This window comes from Salvia splendens, chromosome 9, assembly GCF_004379255.2.
Source record: "Salvia splendens isolate huo1 chromosome 9, SspV2, whole genome shotgun sequence".
NCBI classification, from domain to species: domain Eukaryota; kingdom Viridiplantae; phylum Streptophyta; class Magnoliopsida; order Lamiales; family Lamiaceae; genus Salvia; species Salvia splendens.
Window position 1 is genome coordinate 23,534,379 of NC_056040.1, and position 21,093 is coordinate 23,555,471.

Consider the following 21,093-nt stretch of genomic DNA (forward strand, 5'->3'; position numbering starts at 1 on the left):
AAATTGGGGTTTGATGTTTCATATTCAAAATATTAAAAAAACTGTACTATTATTTAGCAAAATAATTAACATAATATTAACCAACTAATAATCTCAGATTAAATCTAATCAGGTCAAAATTGGGCTAAATCATGGTTGGCCGTCAAAAATGACGGAAACCGTCAAAAAAGGATGTAAAATATAGCATTTTCGTATGTTTTGGACTTGAATTTCAAAAAGTGAATGTTCTGGACAAAAATCGTAAATCGGCCATATGTTTAGGACCAAATTAGTACTATACTCTTATTTTTATGGTCATACAAATATACAATATAGAGGTAGTCTTTGCATAATACTTTTTTAAAATAATTTAGTTTGATCAAAATAAATTTATGATGCAATTATAGAGAAAATGAATAGATTGAACTTTATTTTTTATAAAAATAAAAATTAAAAAATGTTGTTAACAAATTTTATATTTGAGTCAAACTAAATTTATAAAACAAAATATATAACAAATATTAAACGAGAGTGATGCTCTCGTATGGTATGGTATGTAACACTACATCTCCCGTATATGAAATACATACAACAACGAATTGAATTACGAAGATGATTCCATATACCCAAATTAATTTACAATGATATATATTTCAATATATACTTATTTTGAGTTAAGCAAAAATTAAATAAAAACCAATCATTTTTTGCTAGACCTCTCGTGCAAAAAAGGTGTGATATTTTACAAAATTTATCATCCGAATTCAATCAAAACTATTGTCTATTATGTAAAAAATATATATCTTGATAGGATTAACAAAGTCAGACACCAACATAAACCTTGACATTGTTATAGCGGCTAACCATAATTAATTAATTAATCTGTTTTAACTGCTATTATACAAAAATGAAATAAATTTGTTATCATAAATGTATAAGTTAAAAATTAGTGTTCCAAAAAAATAAATTGAAATTTAGTACTACTATAAACTTGAATTAATTTAGACACTCACCAGAAGTGAGTGTCTAAAGCAAGGCCACATCATCATCATTCATACTATCAACCAATAACGATAAACTGATAATTGCGGGAAACAAATCAACAGATTAAACATGGCGAGATTCTGCCTGCAATTGAACGCCGGCAATGGCATACCCAGAAATCTCACAATTGCTTCCGCTAAAGACAGTGCCAGTAATATCGAAAGAGTCGAGCTACCTGAAAAGGCGAAGACCTCCCGAATTTTGATACTAGGCGGTACCGGAAGAGTTGGAGGTTCCACTGCCCTCGCCCTCAACAAATTCTGCCCTCATCTTCGCATTCTAGTCGGTGGCCGAAACAGGTAACGAATTCAAAGGAATTTATTGTATAAACCTATTCCTAATTGTTTGATTTGAATTCAATTGGCATTGCTATTAACACAGTCGTTTAAATAGGGCTTCAGTTAGGGTAATGTGTGGTTAATTGGCAGGGAAAAAGGTGCTGCAGTGGTGACAAAATTAGGCAACAACTCTGAATTCGTGGAGGTTGACATCAATGATAGTTTATCACTAGAAAAAGCGTTGAAGGGTTTGTGATTCTTCCAATTGCTTTTCCAATTTCTTATCATTGTGAGATGAATTAGATTATACAAGTGTTAGCTTCAAATTTCTGAGTTGGCTTGGTTTCAATGATTTTCTTTAATCAGCTAGCTATGTGTAGGTGTGGATCTTGTTGTTCATACTGCCGGGCCATTTCAGCAGTCCGACAAGTGTACCGTGCTTGAAGCTGCAATTCAGAACAAGGTGAGAGAAAGGTAATGAGCATGCTTTTGTTCCAGAACTTACTTGGGTTTTATATCTCATTGTTATTCATTATGAGCTATGTATCAATGCACAAGCATGATATTGATTGTTTTTGTCTCCCAGGTTGCCTATCTTGATGTGTGTGATGATTCAAGCTCCGCGCAGCGTGCAAAATCATATATGAACAGAGCGCTCGATGCAAATATTCCAGCGATAACAACTGGGGGGATCTACCCAGGAGTGAGCAACAGTTCTGTCTCATTATCTCGAGAAACCCTTTAAGTGCATTCACAACTTGCTATTTTACCTTTATTTCAATTGCTGCAACTCTTTATGGGGATGAAAAAGTCCATTTTATTACATTCTTACTCATTTGTCCTCTCCCATATTGCGAGTTGGTTTTTTGTATCAAAACTATTTCCTAAATTGACTTCATGTGGCAATTGATTGTCATTGCTATCCTTTAGCCCCGTTTGCATCACTGTCTCATTTTACCAACTTTTGCTCTGTACATGGTTGACTTTAAAGCACATATTCAGTTCCTGGCATAAATAATTCCCCGTACTATTGCAGTAATGGCAGCAGAGCTTGTTCGTGAAGTCAAAAGTGAGGGCAAAGGTGAACCAGAGAGACTGAGGTGATTTTTATCTTTTCTCTGTAAACTTGTAGGCATCATCAACCCTTCTTTCATTAGAATAGTCATAATAGTTGATTGATGAAGGGAAAGTTAATTGAAACTTACTGAACTGGGGAGCTTATTTTTATGAAAATTACAGGTTGGGCTTACTGCCGGCTTTATCTTATTGTTCAGATGCAAATATATATGCATGTAACAGGAAGACACACTTATGACCTTAGAAGACTTAGCAGCAAAATATGTGTAATTAGATATACGAATAATATGGAAAACCAAACTACTCGTTGATCTCCTTTTGTTTCTAAAATTCTAGTTCAATTAACACGCTTTTGCGAATGAGATGGAAATCCATACCACTCCTTGATCTCCTTATCTCAATTTGTTTCTAAAATTCTAGTTTAATTAACATGCTTTCTTGCTTTTAGGTTCTATTACTATACTGCAGGCTCTGGTGGTGCTGGCCCAACAATATTATCGACTAGCTTTCTACTTCTAGGAGAAGAGGTAGTTGCATATAACAAAGGTTGGGTGATGATTGTTGCCTTCTCTGCTCTCTTTGTTCCATGACATCGTATTGATAATTTTGGTTAGATGCTTACTCGGTATTTGACAGGGGAAAAAATTAAACTGAAGCCTTATAGCGGGATGCTCAACATTGATTTTGGACGTGGAATTGGGAAGCGAGATGTTTTCTTGTTGTAAGTTTATGAAAATAGTTATGTTGTTAGCATCAATTTTTCCAGATAAAAGATACTAGTACTAAAGTTATGGCCCAGCTAAATGACAGTATACTAGTACTTTCTAGTCCACAAGATTTGAGAGATACACAATTAGCCAGCCGTGTTATGCATGTCTGGAACAGTGCTCAAGTACTCTATTTCTTGACAATTGTATTAATCTAGATAGCATACTCATACGTAAAATGTCGTCAATGTCGTTTTCTTATGGAACCAAACCATGCATTTCACTACACCACTGCACACATTAACATAACACATTAGTATAGGGCTTTCGCTTGCCAACTGTTAATAGGTTGTCAAATTTTGGAGTTAGTTATGTTAAAAAATTATTTGTAAGTAGCCTTTTAAAGAAGAATGGTCTTAGAAGACGCCGTTAATATTTCATGTGGCCTTATGAGCAAACACATTTATTAGACCACTACTGTGATGTTTTGGCAAAGCATGTTGGAGTAGTGATTTTTGACCAAGACATCATGAAAAAAGGGACCATCCAATCACTTTTATCTGGAGAAGGTAATTGAGAAAATTATTCTTTCAGGAATTTACCGGAGGTCAGAAGCACCCATGAGATTCTTGGAGTACCAACTGTGAGTGCACGGTTTGGGACTGCACCCTTCTTCTGGAATTGGGGGATGGTAGCCATGACGTACTTACTTCCAGCTGTATGTATATTACTCTCTGGAAACTGAAATTCATTTTTAAGTGGTGCAGTGCTTCCTTTACAGGAGAGATCTGATTTTCTTTTGCAATATAATTAAATAGGTGTATGTGTCAAAAGAAATCCACTAGGTGTAGTGGTCTCATGCATCCTATTTCTCAGACAAATAATCTCCTCACCTGAAGACTTGTAAAAGTTTTACGGCAATAATAATTAAGTCCTGCGTTTCACTGTTCCATTGCATTGATATAATTTACTTCTAAATTCTCTCTCTCTCTCTCTCTCTCTCTCTCAAATGAGATATACTCCTACTAATTATTTTTAACTGCTTCACACTTGAATGAGTGATATAATTAACCTCTTCCTCTAGTGGTTCACGTTGCTTTTTGTTGAATATAAATTTGTGAGAATCATAAATCTTCAGGAAACCCTGAGAGACAGAAGCAAAGTTCAACAACTAGTTGACTTGTTCGACCCTTTAGTCAGAAAAGTTGATGCAATAGCCGGAGAGAAAGTGTCGATGAGGGTACATTTACTTATGTTTTCCGGATCTGTAAATTGTTAACTATGCTATGAGGAAGTTTTGAATTTTAGCAAGTAATGTTTACAATGTTTAATGCCAAACAGGTTGATTTGGACTGTTCTGATGGAAAGTCTAGAATAGGAATATTTAGCCACAGAAAACTATCTGAGTAAGTACAGTTTCACCGTGTTTGTTTCTGTCTGATCAATGCATATCTGATCTTTCATCCACATCAAGTATTTAAGTGGACTGAGGCCATACAGAGTTAATGTATCAAATTCTATGGTTATACTTATATGGTGTTCCGTTAAATCCTTTTCAGATCTGTAGGAATCTCTACAGCTGCATTTGCCCTGGCAATTCTTGAAGGAAGCACAAAGCCTGGAGTTTGGTTTCCTGAAGAGGTATCCTGAAGCACGAAACACAAACCAAACTAGTCTACTCCCATCATAATCGTTTCGTCACTTGCTTGTAGCCTGAAGGTATTGCAGTGGAGGCAAGGGAAGTCCTTCTAGGTCGTGCTGCACAAGGAACGTACAATTTCATCATGAACAAGTATGATCTTTTATCAGGAAGTCTGTCTATTCCTTGCACCGTTTTACTCAATCGTTTGTTTCGTTTGATAGGGCTCCCTGGATGGTTGAGACTAATCCGAAGGAGATAGCTTTTGGGATCTACAATTGAAAACTCTTGTACATCATGTTCACTTCTAGCTGTTGAGGATGCAAAGGTAATTTAGCTTTCCTAATAATTTTCATGTAAAGTGAATTTAGACCAAAACACTTTTCTTTGATTGTACAAAATGATACCTATGGCTAGAATTTTGGGATGTACTGTACTACTTATCATTCATCTATTTGACATGTATTCATTGGTGGACTAATAATGAAATAGAATTAAGTACAAGGAATTAGGTTCTTGCACCAAACAAAGATTGCTGGAAATAATTCTGCTTTAAAGCATATAAACATCGGAGAAAAGTGCCAAACCGCCACCTTTTTTTGTAAGACATAGTATGAACATCCACAGTAGGACGGATGTTTCGGCGGATATCCCGACGGACTTCCAAAACACACCTCCTGTCACGTCATAAAGACATCTCACTGCACTGTCACGTCAAAAGGACATCCCATTGCACAATGACGGACATCCCCAAGGACATCCTGACGGATATCCACAATAATAAGAGCATCCGCAATGGCGCCCGTCCCGGCGGACGTCCGACCGGCGTGCCGGACGTCAGCGCGGGACGTCCGCCATTGTGCAAAGGTGACGCGGATACGGACGTCCGCTGCGGACACCGGAGTTCTGCAGCGTTCCCGGGACGTCCGTGGCGACGTCCGCCATTGCGTTGACCCCACGGACGTCCCGATTATTTTATTTTATTTTTTTCAAAAATTCTATAAATACGGCTTGTTGAATTTCATTTCATTCGCCCCACTTGTATTTCATTTTTTTAACTATGTAATTTTTTTTAATTATTATGTATGTTTTTTTTGTACTATGTATGTTTTTTTTAAATAAAATGGTTGCAATTTCTCTGTATTTGTGTCGAAATTTTAATTCAGTAAATTGTTTAATTTGGTGAATTTGTGAATTTTTATTATTGAGAGAAGTTCGTCGGGATGTCTGCCACTGTGCAGTCGGATGTACTTATGACGTGGCAGTGCAGTGGAAAGTCCTTATGACGTGGCAGGAGGTGTTTTTGGGATGTTTGCGGGGATATTCGCCGGGACATCTGCACCACTGTGGATGCCCTAAAAATTCATAAATTCACCAAATTAAACAATTTACGCAATTAAACAATTTACGGAATTAAAATTTCGACACAAATACGGAGAAAATGCAACCACTTTATTTAAAACAAAAACATACATAATTATTAAAAAAAATACATAGTTAAAAAAAACAACCTCAAGCTTCGACAAATGCGGGCCCCGTCTCACTCCTCGTCGTCCCGCCGCCAGTCCCGTCGAGCCCGTGGCCGGTCCCGGCGTCACTCACGGGCAGGGATGGCATCCCCAAATCGCGCCGCATACTGTCGATGACATCCTTCAGCATCAACTTGTATAAGGGGTCAGTCGCTGCATACCACTTCTCCATGGTGTGTATCAGGGTCTATCATGCTGCTGAGTGAGGGGAGCTCGGGATCGATCTGGGAAGGAGCTGCCGAATGGACATCGGGGGACCCGCTGGCGCTTCCCCTAGCCATCTTCATCGCGGTCTTTTGCCCAACTGGGCGACGGCGGCGGGAAGACGATTGAGGGGTCGGGAACTCTGCCTCGGCGTCAGGGAGTTTGTGGGAACCGGCACTGCTGTTGTACTCCCCGGAGGCGTTGATCTTCGTCCACTTCGGCCAGCCAGCTTCAACACCCGAACTAAACTTGGCGGAAGTCTGCACCATAAGATAGACCTCCCAATATTTGAATTCCCCGAAACCCAATTCACTGTCGGGGAACTGCTGGTGAGACAGAAGCTTCACATCATCGGCGGACATGCCGCTGGTTGTCGTGCGGAGGTTGTTTTGGTAGATGCCGGAAAATCGGCTGAGCTGCCTCCTCAGCCGCTCCCACTGTTTCCGGCATTGCTCTCCATCGTGAGGCTTCCCACCTGGCGGTTTGAATTGGAGGTAGCTTTGGCTAATGCGCCACCACATTCTATCGATATACTGGTTAGCCCCGACGTAGGGATCCTCGACTACACTGATCCAGGCCTTCGCCAGTGCGACGCACTCCCCTATGCTCCAAATGGTCCTCTTTCTCCCGCCGGCTTCATCCCCCTCCTCCTCGGCCCCCACCCCACCCTCTTTCCCCGCACGGGAGAACGAGGTAGTGCCCTTGCCCTTCCCTCGCCCTTGCTTCCGCGTCCTCCCTGCCGCCGATGGCATCTCAGTGGGAGACTCTCTGACCGGAGATAGCCCCAACTCCTCAAAAGAGAAAGTCTCAATGCCAGTGAACTGAGTCTCCAAAGAAGTACTCTGGGGGGAATCATTAGACAATAAATCCATGTAGAGGCGATAGACATTGTCCCCAGGTGATTGGGGGACCCCCTGCCAGCTCCCCCCGCAGCGCCTGGCATGCCCTGCATCATCCCGGGCATCATCCCCGTCATCACGACACTCATCCCGGGCATTTGGGGCATCATCCCACACCAAGGGGGGTACATATTGTAGTACCCGGGCATCATCTCCGCCATTTGGGGTTGGGGCATCATCGGCCCCATTCCGGGCATCATCCCGGACATCGGTGCACTTCCGCCGGCATTTCTCCCAACTCTAACGGGAAAAGTCGGCGTTTGTGAGTAGCTCGTGGCGGGGGAATCACTATCGTGGTACTCCATTTATCTTCAAAAGAAATGAAAGTAGAGAGAGAAACTCGTTAAAACAAGTGGTGCGAATGAAATGAAGTTCAACGAACTGTATATATAGAGTTTTTTTTAAAATTAAAAATCGGGACGTCGGTCGTGGCACCGCAATGGCGGACGTCCCCGGAATGCCGCGGAACTCTGGTGTCCGGCACGCACGTCCGCGTCCGCCTCCCTGCTGCCTAATGGCAGACGTCCCGCGCGGACTTTTGGCACGCCGGTCGGACGTCCGCCGGGACGGCCGCCGTTGCGGATGCTCTAATGGTACATGCACTGCACTCAAATTAGGGATGTCAATCGGGCCAGCCCACCGGGTTGCGGGCTAATCGGGTTGTGATTTTTTCGGGTTATAAAAATTCAACCATAACCCTAAAAGCTTGGGTTTCAGGCTAGCCCATCGGGTTAATCGGGTTGCTACCGATAAAATTAATATGCGATCAATCCAATAAATAATGGTGAAAATTAGTTATATTTATAAAATATAAAATATTTAATTATGATAAATTTGATATATATGCTTAAATTCAAACATAAATATGGTCAAATATTAATATTTGAGATTTATGCAAAATAAAATATAAACATCAAGAAATTTTAAAGCATGTTTAGAAATTTAAATATATTTTTTTATTGAATTTGAAGTTTCTAATTCATTTATCTATTAGTATATTAATAAAAACTTAATATATAATTTATATATTTAATATAAAATGGAAAGTTATTTTTTCAGTAATCTATATTATAAAATAATCAATGGAGTGTCGAATTAGAGTCAAACAAATAGGCCAGCCCATCGGATTTTCAGGTCTATCCCTAACGGGTTGCGGGCTAATCGAGCAGTAATTTTATTAGGCTGAAAATTTTCAGCCCTAACCTTATAAATTTGGCTGGGCTATTCGTGACAGTCCACAGGTTGCGGGCTAAATTGACATCCCTAACTCAAATGATTAAATGGTGGCAACAAATTCAAATATTCTTTGCTCTTGCATTTACAAATTCGATCATGTTCAGATCAACTAAATAATAGTAATTAATATCCTATATAGATTTATGATAGATTCTTCGGCTAGAATCAGATACTAAAATTAGTTGACTTAATCTTTATTGGCCATTAATTTATTTGAAAACTTTTTTCTCTTTTCTCTGTGTGAAAGCCTTTTTTTAATAAATTTGTCATCATTAATAAATCGTCACCAGCAGATTACACTTGCAAATGTATTTAATAAATTTAATTATAATTTTCTTGCATGACGGTAACCGGTAGGCATTTAAAATCTTTATTAAACATTTATTACTGAGAATATCAAGTGTTCATTCATTTTTAATTTTTCATATGGACTATAAACTGGCTACATCCACTAAAAAAACAGGGTCAGGGTCAGCCCTGACCCAATCAATAGCAATCAATAGGATGCATACAGATACAGATTTTGTAGGCTTCATACCACAACTCCTATAATATCCACTATTAGTCTATTACTATATCTATGTAATTGTTTAGACTAACTAACGTCGTTAATGCAAAGATTAACGGCCTTGGAGTAAGATATTTCTCAGCTTTCCAGAATTGAGAAGTAAAACAAAATTATGTGCTTTCGAATCACAAGAAATGAGACATAACATTATTGGACTCCATTTCCCTTTCACGACTCGTTTTCAGAGAGCTGGCCAACACTTTCGTTTGTAATGTCTAAACCAAAATAATAACATCGTTGTGATGGGGGCTCCCTCCAACACGATTTCCCCTTCATGTTATAGTGCTTATTCGTTTGCGTTGTGGATGCATGAATGCCTCGCCTCACAATGAGACCGAAGTCCTTAGAGCATCCATAATGGTGTGGAGATCGGGCGCCTGATCGCGCAAAATCGGGCTCGGGCGTCCTCGTCCATCCATTGCAGATGCCCGATGCATCGGCGCCCATTGCAGGGACGTGCCCGAGCCCGATCTCGACGATTTTGTAATTTTTTTTATTCTTATTAAACCAATATAAATACCCTACACCCTCATTCACTTTTCACACACTTACACACAATACTCTCTACTCTACTCTCTTTCTCTTCTCTTTTCTCATTTTCTCACTTTCAAGAATGGATTTGAGTCAATTCCCAAACCCGAATTTGAGCCATAAATTAAATTTAGATGACTAGTTAGGTTTTTATTAATTTAGTAATTTAGTTTAGGAATGTAGTTTTTTTTAGCCAAGTATGATGTAGTTTTTTTTAATTAAGTAATGTAGTTGTTTTTTCAAATTTATAGTTTTTAATATAATATATTTTGGTATTTTAGTAATTAAAAACAAAAAAAAATAATAATATTAAAAATTAAATGTAAATTGAGTTTAATTGATAGGGCGAACACTAGGGCGAAACCATTGCAAAAAAAAAGGGGCGAACTAAAATTGCTGATGTGGCAAACGCTAGGATGCCCACTAGGACATCCATTGTAGATAGTCTTATACTATATTATAGTGATGCAACTTAGTGTCTTAAATTCTATTATGATCATAAATATAGATATGATATTCGTCTTTACTAATTTGATCAAGTTACTGCTATTATAATGTACTATGACACATGAACAAAACTAGTTATGAAATTAATGAAAAACAATATAAATGAAATTAGTTACTACTATTAAATATATACGTTTGTCAAAATGATGTTCGACTCTTCAAAATAATTACTATAGTTTTAATAAAAACTACTACGGTATTTGATGTATAAATATAATAAATATACTTCATTTATCCCTTCTTTCGTGATTCATAGGAGTATTATTTTTAGATTGACTCAAGTTAAATACTGTTTCTGACAAAAATTGTATTTTTAATATCACTTATTTATTTTATTTTCTACTGAATTATCTAACTTGTGGTAATTTTCTCCACTTAATCACATTTTAAAAAATACTCAAACTAAGAAAATGAAGGTAGTACCATAGCAAATTTGAGAGAAATGATTGAGGGCAGCTACCAATAGTTGAAAAAAATGATTCTGATAAGAAAGTATACTAGTACAGTAATAATTATTTATAATTAATTAGAATACATGGTACAGTAGGGGAAACAAGCTTCAGGTTTAAATTCAAATATACAAAGATAATTAAATAATGAAAAGCCATATTTGTATGTGAGCAGGAGCAAGCTATAGTTCCAAAATTGGACTAAAATTAAGTGATTAATGTGAAATAGACAGTGGACACACGAACATTTCTTGATACAGATCTGTATTGTATGCACTCTCCCAACTCACCCCTCTTTTGTCCGCTTCCATAACGACAACAAACATCTCAATATACTAGTATTGATTAAAGCAAGAAAGATAAATAAGAAATCAAAAGTTATCACAGTGCCCTAGACAAGACACCCAGTTTGCAGTGCCACCAAAAATTATGGTTCCAAGTTTTTACTTCTTCTCCAACTTTATAGCATCACCAGTGGAGCGCAATTCCCGGCGGAATTCCCCGCAAAATTCTCAAAAACATCTTCTACCATGTTATATGGACTTTCCACTGCCCTGTCACGTCATACGGAATTTCCACTGCACAGTAGCGAAATTTCCTATGGAATTCCCGAAAAAAAATATTTAATGAAAAAAAGCGAAATTCCGCGGGCGTCAACGCAATGGCGGAAGTCCGCACGGAATTCCCAGCGGAATTCTGTGGAACGCCGCGGAACTGCGAATTCCTTCGCGGAATTCCGTATCCGTGCCTGGAACGCGCAATGGCGGACGTCCGCCATGAAATTCTCGCACGCCGGTGGGAATTTCACCTGATTGTCTTATGCAATTACCAAACTCCCCTAATTTCCCGCCACTTTACCCAAAATTAACAAAATCAAAAAATTTAGTACTTATCCACATAATAAAAAAATTTAGTACTTATCCACATAATTAACCAACTCATCAAATCTCTTAGGTTGTTAATTACACTTCATAACATGATTAAAAACTTTAAATCCTCCTAGATTGAAGTTTCCCCTTCTCTCTCTCTCTACCAACTCCTTTAAATTTACTTAAATTAAATTTAAAACCCTACTCTCTCTCTCTATTGAAAATTGAAAACCACCATAACAACAAAATCACTCAGAAACCAGAAGCCAAAGCAAAAACTCTCTCTCTCTCTCTCTAGAGTGATGGATAAATCGGAGGCGACGAGCATGGTGATGGCGAGGATCCAAAATTTGGATCCGGAAAACGCTTCCAAAATCATGGGCTACATTCTGATCCAGGACTTGGGGGAGAAGGAGATGATACGCCTCGCCTTCAGCCCCGACGCTCTCCTTCTCTACCAAGCGAAAGCCGCTCTCTCTTCCTCCCATTTCCCCTCCAAACTCGTCATTCCTCCCACCAACAGCACCTTCAATTTCACCGCCCCTTCCTCTCCCTTCCAGCGCGCCACCCCCCGCCCAATTTGGAGCGACGAGGAGCAGATTCTCAGCCCCCTCCCCTTCCACCGCCGCAGCTGCTCCGTCAACGACGCCGCGTTTCTGGCTAATCTCGACGAAGGAGGGGGTGGAAGCGGATGGAGGCCTTGCATGTACTTCACCAGAGGCTTTTGTAAGAACGGAAGCAGTTGTAAGTTTCTTCACGCCGATAGCAGCGACGGTGATGCCGGATCTCCGAGCGGCGGATTTGACGAGATGGTGAAGTTGAAGGCGCTCCAGCAGCAGAGGCTCGCTGCCATGGGTCACCAGCTCTTTCCTCACAACAAATTCGTGGATGAGAGTGTTAGGTAATTTTTCCCCGAATTCGCCGGTTAATTGCCCTAATTTTGGGGGGAAATGTTGTGTAGCCTGAAATAATTCATGATATGTTGTTTTATTTGCTATTGTGATTGTGATTTGGTTGGACTGGTAGAGGTGAAATGTGCTCCGCGAGTCGACAAATATACTTGACATTTCCTGCTGATAGCACATTCAAGGAAGAGGATGTTTCCAGCTACTTTAGGTATAATTGATTTTCTTGTGATTTTTGTTCAAGAACGATAAGATGGTGTTTTTATTCGTTTATTTGTGATTTTTTATCAAGAATGATGAGATTATGTTTTTTTATGTGTTCAAGCATGTTTGGGCCTGTGCAAGATGTTAGGATTCCATATCAGCAGAAGCGGATGTTTGGGTTTGTGACATTTGTCTATCCAGATACTGTCAAACTCATCTTGGCCAAAGGAAATCCTCATTTTGTGTGTGATTCTAGAGTGCTTGTCAAACCTTATAAAGAGAAAGGAAAAGTTCGAGAAAAGTAAGCATGCACCTCTTTGGTTTTGGTTTGGTATGGTTTGGTTTCATTTCGTTTCAGCCGATGATATTCATTGAATCATTTGTAGGAAACATCATCAGCAGCAAGAGGAGTATTCGTCTTGTTTAAGTCCTTCAGGAATTGATTCTAGGGAGCTTTTTGATCACCCCTTTGGTGAGTCAACTGAATTACTACTTCTGTTTTCCAAAAGAGAGATGTTTTTAGCTAAAGTGTTTTTGTTTGCATTAGCTGAAGTTTGTGTTTCTGGTGCAGGACCTAGAATGTTGCTCAGTCCGCAGGATATGATGCTTAAGAAGAAACTGAAGCAAGAGGCGGATTTGCAGCAGGCCATTGAACTCGAAGGTCAAAGGATGCTGAGATTGCAACTGAGGGAAGCTGCTCAAAACCATAATAATAGCTATATGCAAATGTTTCCTTCCGGCATCCCATATTCCTCGCCAAGAATGTCTCAATTGCTTATGAATCAACATGACACTTCTTCGTATCATGCAATCAACGAAGATGACCCAGAAGGTCAGCTTAATTGATGGCTTATCTTTCATTTATGTATTCTCAAGAAATTATTAGTGACTGTATCCTATGTTCGCCTTTTGTGTTTGCTATTATAGAGTCCAGTCATGCTGCTGATGAGAAGTCGGGTTTTGAAGGAGGTGACTCATTTTTCAATAACAATGTTCACTGTGGCAATCACCTGCATCTAGCAGATGCTGATGATTCTGATCTCCATCAAAGGTACACATCGAATTGTTCGACAAGAATGTTAACTGTCAGTATGAAACAATAATATCCTCTTCTGTTTGAACTGAAAACAGCATGGAGCATGTTCTTCCAGATAATCTGTTTGCTTCTCCGACAAGATCAGCTTCTGAAAACCCGGCTTTTGCTGAAGGTGATGATAACATGCCTGCACCATCCAATGGTGCTGCTACTTTGCTGCCCAGTGGTTCTCCGCTCACCATGGCTTCTCTTCAATCGTGTTACTTACAAATGCCCAGGTACTGCTATATTTATTTCTTTCCGCGAATTACATTTTCTAAACTCACCCGGGTTTCACTGTTCAGGTTTTCCTCCGGGCAAGAAGCCATCGAAATGTAGCTGTTAGAAGGTGGTGATGCTAGGAAGCAGGAATTAGCTTTAGCTTGGTAAGCAACTGAGAAACATGTGCAAATTTTCATCATTAATTTGATGCCATGAAACTTTACTTTTTGTTAATGCAGAAAGTTTGTGTAGCATATATAAGGAAGTAGAAGAAAGTAGATTAGCTGTATGGCCAAAAACTATACCCACACCATACAGCAGTAACAAAAGATGATCTTTAGAGGAAGCTTTTCATCAAGATTGTTGCCATTATCTCATCAATACCATACTATTACTAGTTTCAAGATATACATAATGGGTGGACAGATGAAGTCATTAATGTGAGTGGGGTTCTGTCTCTCATTTTGTACTCCTCATTGTAGTTATGTGCTGGACCACACCACACAACTAATAGTAGCATATAACAATCACTAGCAAGTAGCAACAATATATTGTCAATTAATATACATATATTTTCCTCTTGCTACTCTTTAATTATTAGTATTGACATGTAATGGAGAAACATAGGATGCCTTAGTATATTTCCCAAATAAAAATGGAAGTTAGAGAAAATGCTTATTTTAAATGTTTAGTGAAATGCATAACCTTTTAACATTTCTGGAATCATTGTTGTGCAAATAAAGCAGGAAAAAGTTTTTGAATCATGCAACCAAAATAAATTGTACCGAGACGAGAAATAGAAGAAAAAGTAAATTCTTTTGTGCCATAATTAAAGGGCCACCTTTAGGCCTTTATGGTACTCTTTTGTCTCATTTTGTATTTTCTTTAAAGTGGGCAAAGAGCTCATACACTCATGTGGTATCTTTTCTATATTTCTCTAAAATACTATTGGTATTTAATATGTAAATCAATTAAGTGGCTTGAAGATGTCATTATCTGTATTTCCCGATTAATGAATGACATAAGGATATGTTTAGTCTCAACCCTCTAGGTTGTCTTTCACGAAATTGTGGGGCTTAATCAACAAATTTAATTTCGATTATTAGGATGATGTAGCCGCCGTAAATTTGTAAGGAGGATCTAGGGCATGCCGTAAAATAGGTTTTCTGTTACTGACTCCTACCGCTATGATCAAAACTCAAAAGTAACAACTAGCATGTTGTGCAATAACAATCAATAATATTTTTTAATCTATTAGAATCAAACTAAATATATAAATAAAAACGAACAACAATAAACGTATGTTAAACGAGAGTGATACTTACATAAGAAGCTCGCGTAAGATATGTAGCATATTAATTCTCGTAGTATAAATAAAGATGTTCAAATCAAAACTCTTCTTGGGCATGGGTTCGAATACCAAAGGTGGTAAAATCTTTAACATTTTATTAGTTGTGATAAATGTACATAATTGTACGTACATAATCAAACTTTTTGAACATTTTACATTGTAAATCGATTTAGAAATATTAATTGATATAAAATAAATTTCATACAAATCATTTTGCAACAATTTGAAAAAAATAAAATTTTAACTTAAATATTTTTATATTTAAGAAAAAAAATATTTTCTTACTAAATATTATATAATTAATTCGAATCAAGCTCAAAATCATGTTACGATTTGACATAAAATTTCTATATCACTTCTTTCTTATTGCTACATATAATACAATAAATAATAAAACTAATTTTTAATTAAATTCAATTAAATTTAAAAATTTACAATATTATGTATATGTACATTTTTATGTACATTTATCTTTTCTCTTTATACATTTTATTATAAATGTAGTTCGTTTATATGTTTAAAATGTTCAATGTAATTTTCTTACTCTCGCATAGTAAGAATTTTTTTTATATGTTAGAGAGTTTAATTTGGTTATAACAATCAAAGCTGATCTAAAATTTCAATCCAAACTAGGCCGGCTTATTTAGCCGGTTTTGGTTCTAACCGGATTGGTTGACCAGTTTCAATTTTTCATAAATTTCAAAACTAGAACTAGTCGGTTCCGGTTTGGAATCGATCAGTTAAGAACTCATTTATCTCTAATTTATTCTCCTTTCTTATTTTATTCTCTCCATCTAAAACACTAAATAAAACTGAGTTCTAAAATTTAGCAAATTTTTTAAAAGTTGTTTTAAAATTGAACTCAATTTAAAACTGAGTCAACAAATGAAAAAAATAACAATAACAAAAAATGTCAACACAACATCAACCGTTGACATTGTGTTGACATTTTTTATTGCTATTATTTTATCATCTGTTGACATTGTCTAACGGTCCAGATCATAGTTTGTAGTTTGTACAATATTTAGAGTTTGCATTTGATTACATCCCTCCTACTCATAGTAGTTAATTCATCAAAATTGGATTGGGGTAATAATTGATTCAGAGCATCACGGTTTAAACATTTTAAAACTTTATAAAAGATAATTAGTAAATTTAACATGGTTTAAATCTAAAAGTCACTCAATGTTTCAAATTATTTTATTTTATTTCAATTGAATATCAATTCATTTAAGTTAGGTTTATTAGTATATTAAATTATATAAAAAATAAAATTGAATTGTAATCCGGTTCCCGGTTAGAACCGGGACAGCTTTTTTAAAAATGGAACCGGTACCAGAAACGGTTTTCCAATTCTCGGTTCCTCAATTAATTGGCCGATTCCGATTTTGATGAAAACTGGGGAACCGTTTAAATACCCTAATCCAAACTAAGCAATATAAATAAAATAATTGAAAATTAATAGAATCAAATTATAAAAAAATATTTTATATTAGTTTGACCAAATTTGTAGAAAAAAAATCACAGAAGTTTAGCTTTTTGTTTGTCCCGCAACTTAAAATTAGCAAAAACAATATTGAGTTTAGATTTGCTTATAATTATACAACAACACATTTTTTTAGTGAAATTGTAGTATGATATAATAGTCGTGAAATCATGAGCGAACGTAACAAACAGTAAAAAAATGATATTATATGAATGAAAAATATCAATAATATATTACGTGACTATTCGGCTTGTTACGCAAAATACTTATACTAGGATTGAGTTATGATATTATTTTAGTTGAAGGTGGTTGGCTATGATTAATTATCATAAGATTATCCATCCAAGATTGAGTTGTGAGATCTAATCACATGAATCAAACACAATACGTACATGTTTAATCATGAGATATAATCTTGTAAACCGAACAACCATACATATATATGGCTAGATTATTTTGCTATGAAGCGGTACTTAGAGCATCCGCAGCGGTGAGTGGACACTCGTCCGTCCGTCCGTGCCAGCGGCGCGGCACCGCCTGCTCGCCGATGCGCTCTTGCCACTGGCGCGGCGCTGCTCGATGCATCGAGCACGTCCGTGCCAGCAACAGCTGACGTGGCGCGTTCTGATTGGCCAACGACATTTCCGTTGGAAATTCATTTTTTTTAAATCGAAAGTAATACCAAAAATTAAAAAAAATATTTTCAGATTCCCAAAAATACCATTTTTCTAGAATTTTTTTGATTTTTCTATTATTTTTTTATTCCCAAAATCATCTATAAATACAGACATTTTTCATCCATTTTTCACATCAAATCATCTCCCATTCATCTCTCATTCATATTTTTTCATACAACTTATCTACATCTTCCTCTCTCACTCAAACCCTCTCAAATGGATTTCACCAATCTCATTGCGGAAGCGGAGCGCGAAGAACAAGAATACTATGAACAATATCGCGCCGCCTATGAAGTCTATGTCACCGCGAATACCCCCCGCCCCTCCTCCTCGACCAATTAGATCAACTCGCCGCTACATCCATCGTGACCGGGAGGGAGCCAATGAAAGGCTCGTTGCCGACTATTTTTTCGACCAGCCGAGGTTTCCGGAAGATTACTTTCGGATCGGCGCCGTTTTCGCATGTCAAAACACTTGTTTATGCGTATTGTCAACACATTATCCGCCCGTGTTGAATACTTTCAAACAAGTACAGACGCAACCTGTCGGCAAATTCTCTCGACATTGCAGAAGTGTACGTGTGCCATCCGGCAACTTGCTACTGGGCAAACGGCTGACCTCTTCGACGAGTATTTGCATGTCGGTGAGTCAACTGGAATCCTTTGCCTTAAAAATTTTTGCTCGGTGATGAATTCCTTCGGGCACCCACCACCGATGATTGCCAACGGTTGTTTCGTCTTCACGAAACAGTCCATGGTTTTCCCGGTATGCTTGGCAGCATTGACTGCATGCATTGGAGGTGGAAGAATTGCCCGACTGCTTGGAGGGGGCAACACTTAAGGGGCCACAAAGGCGGCGACCCAACACTTATCCTTGAAGCGGTCGCCGACTACCGCCTATGGATTTAGCATGCATATTTTGGTATTGCCGGATCCAACAACGACTTGAACGTGCTCTATTCTTCACCACTCTTCAATGATGTTTTGAATGGTGTAGCACCGCCGATCGACTTCACCGTCAACGGAAATGCATACCACATGGGTTACTATCTCGCCGATGGTATCTACCCAAGGTGGTCGACTTTCGTGAAGACGCTCAGCAACCCGCAAGACCCAAGACGGGTTCTTTTTGCATAGCGTCAAGAGACGTCGAAAGAGCTTTTGGGGTCCTTCAAGCCCGATTCAACATTGTGAAGGCCCTGTCTCGGCTGTGGTACGTGAAAAATATCGCCGACATCATGTACACGTGTATTATCTTGCACAACATGATTATAGCTGACGAAGGACCGATGACGGCTAGCTTTTACGACGAGGATGAAGCCGGAAGCTCAACTGCGAGGTCTCCCCCACGCCGAGGTGTGCATACGACGGTTGGCGAGAGGATCGAAACAAGGAACACAATGTGCGATACCCCGAGCTCACATTAAGCTACAAGAAGACCTAATCAAACACATTTGAGCGAAATTCGGCCACAAGTACTGGGTTTTTTTAATTTTATGAATTTAATTATGTACTTTTTAATTTTTAGGATTTTAATTATGTAATTTTAATTTTTTTTGTAATTTGTAATAGTATTCCGGATATTTTTAATGCATTTTAATTTTGTGGAAATGTTTTTATTTAAATTGAATAATAGAATGGTGGGACCCTTGAGCTTGTCCTTGCGGAAGAGCACGGATGTGGGTGTTGTGCTTTTTCCTAAGAGCATGTAGTAAAAGTGGGGCCGAGCCCACATCCGTGCTCGTTGGCAAGAGCACGGGAGATTCTCTTAGGAACAAGTCCGGACTTCTTAATTTTTTCAATTAAATATTAAAATTATGAAATGAACCATACATTACTAAACTTCGTTATTTATTTCAGTAAAATGTACTCTCTTGCTCTCACATTTTTTTTGTTTTTCTGTCCCAACTAAAATGATTAATTATTAAAAATAAAACACTTATTTGTGTTTTATTTCATTTCTCTTTTATTATTCTTTCATCTCAATACACAAAATCAACATCATAAAATTCTGTACCATCTAAGGGTGTCCACTATGGCATGGACGCGGCTATAGCCGCGTCCACGGGCGGGCGGCGGGCGGGCTATAGTGGAGGGCGCGGGCGGACGGCGAAATCGGGGCGGTAGGGGGGCGGACGGGCATCAGCCGGCTCCGGGGCGAGGACACGGCGAGATGGGCGAGGACGCGGCTATAGCCGCGGCGCCTATAGTGGCGGCGCCGACCGCCGCGGCTATAGCCGATTTTTTTTTTACATTTCAATTCACCTATAAATACATCCCATTCCATTCATTATTTTCACACCATTCCAACTCTATATCTATAAAAATTTCTCTCACTACAATTTGGGGTCGGAAACGAACAATTTGTGGAGAGACAGCTGGAATGCTCTGGTTCAATAAGTGCAACACCAGGCCGCCCAGGAGGAAGCTGCCCGTTTGGCTGAGGAGGCGGAGAATGTGGAGGATGCGATCCCTCTTGCCATTACTCATCGGCGGACAATCCCACGAGACCACGTCGGTGCGCACCACGAAGTACAAGTCACGGTGTTGCCTCCGCGCCGATCCAGATGGACGTACCACGAAGCAATGAATATTTGATCCAACGCTTCGCTGATATGCGCAGGACCACATCACATAACACACTGCATGACGATTTGATTGAAGAAGTGTGGGCACGTAGGGGAGGTGGTGGCGCAGTGTAAACATGTTAGTGATTTGTACTAGATTAAATGTAGTGTGTAATTTTAATTTTAATTTTAATTTTCATTTAGTGTGTAATTTTAATTTTAATTTTAATTCTACTTCGTATAGTCGTGTTCTTCTAATTACGTATAGCCCGATAAATTTGTTCATAATTACTTGAAACATTATAAAATGAAAGTTGATTATAAAATTTGGGGGCTATTGGAGGTGTCCACTATAGTGGCGGAAATAGAATTTTGGGGCTATGGATAATAAAACTGGGGCGGGGCTATTGGGCGTGTCCGCCTTATTGTGGACACTCTAAGAAAGCGACCATCTTAGTTGGCACGGAGAAAGTATGCAGCCATCACTTGGTTAGTACACCCTCCGTTCCCTCATAGTTGAGTCATTTCATACATAGTAAGAGTGACATTTTTTTCTTACTCTTATTTTAGTATCTCTCCACTTTATGCACTCTACTTTTTTCTCTCTTACATTTTTATCTATTTATTTAACACATTCAACATATATTTCTTGAACTCCGTGCTAAAAAGTTCCGCCTCAGCTATAAGGGAACGGACGGAGTATATAAAAATTAGTGTAATTTTATTATGTTACAACAAAAAAAAATCCACATAGCTTTTGGGAAAGAAAAGGAATGGTAACTTTGTTTATACTCATCTTTATTCGCCAACTACCCTTCCTACCCCTCCGTGGGCAAACTTGCCCCCTCCCAACCCTAAACTTTGACCACCAAAAACAACTGCTCCCCACTTCATCAATACACAGAGGAGAGAGAAAAAGAACAAATCCTCTCCCATTTCCCCTGTCCGCCTAAATTGCCATTTTTTTCTCCATTTCCTCTTTATTCATAATCACCCTCATTATATTAATATTACGAATGTAATGATTAGCCAAATATAAGCAACAACTCATCATTACCTTTTATAACATGATTGAATCTTAGCCACCCCCT

General features: G+C 38.3%; 2 protein-coding genes across 2 annotated transcripts; both read left to right on the forward strand.

The window, feature by feature from the left end:
* Positions 1–1,011: 1,011 nt before the first annotated feature.
* Positions 1,012–5,232, forward strand: LOC121749742. The gene is made up of 13 exons (XM_042144363.1): positions 1,012–1,322; positions 1,452–1,549; positions 1,682–1,764; positions 1,888–2,014; positions 2,338–2,401; positions 2,827–2,924; positions 3,015–3,099; positions 3,680–3,803; positions 4,224–4,325; positions 4,427–4,491; positions 4,645–4,726; positions 4,798–4,877; positions 4,949–5,232. The coding sequence occupies exons 1-13, from the start codon at positions 1,093–1,095 to the stop codon at positions 5,004–5,006; spliced, it is 1,296 nt and encodes a 431-aa protein (XP_042000297.1). The 5' UTR covers positions 1,012–1,092; the 3' UTR covers positions 5,007–5,232.
* Positions 5,233–11,638: 6,406 nt separating this feature from the next.
* Positions 11,639–14,504, forward strand: LOC121748367 (zinc finger CCCH domain-containing protein 53-like). The gene is made up of 9 exons (XM_042142675.1): positions 11,639–12,417; positions 12,543–12,632; positions 12,747–12,926; positions 13,012–13,097; positions 13,197–13,457; positions 13,553–13,676; positions 13,757–13,939; positions 14,006–14,086; positions 14,162–14,504. Exons 1-8 carry the CDS (start codon positions 11,819–11,821, stop codon positions 14,037–14,039), a joined length of 1,557 nt encoding a protein of 518 aa, XP_041998609.1. The 5' UTR covers positions 11,639–11,818; the 3' UTR covers positions 14,040–14,086; positions 14,162–14,504.
* Positions 14,505–21,093: the final 6,589 nt, after the last annotated feature.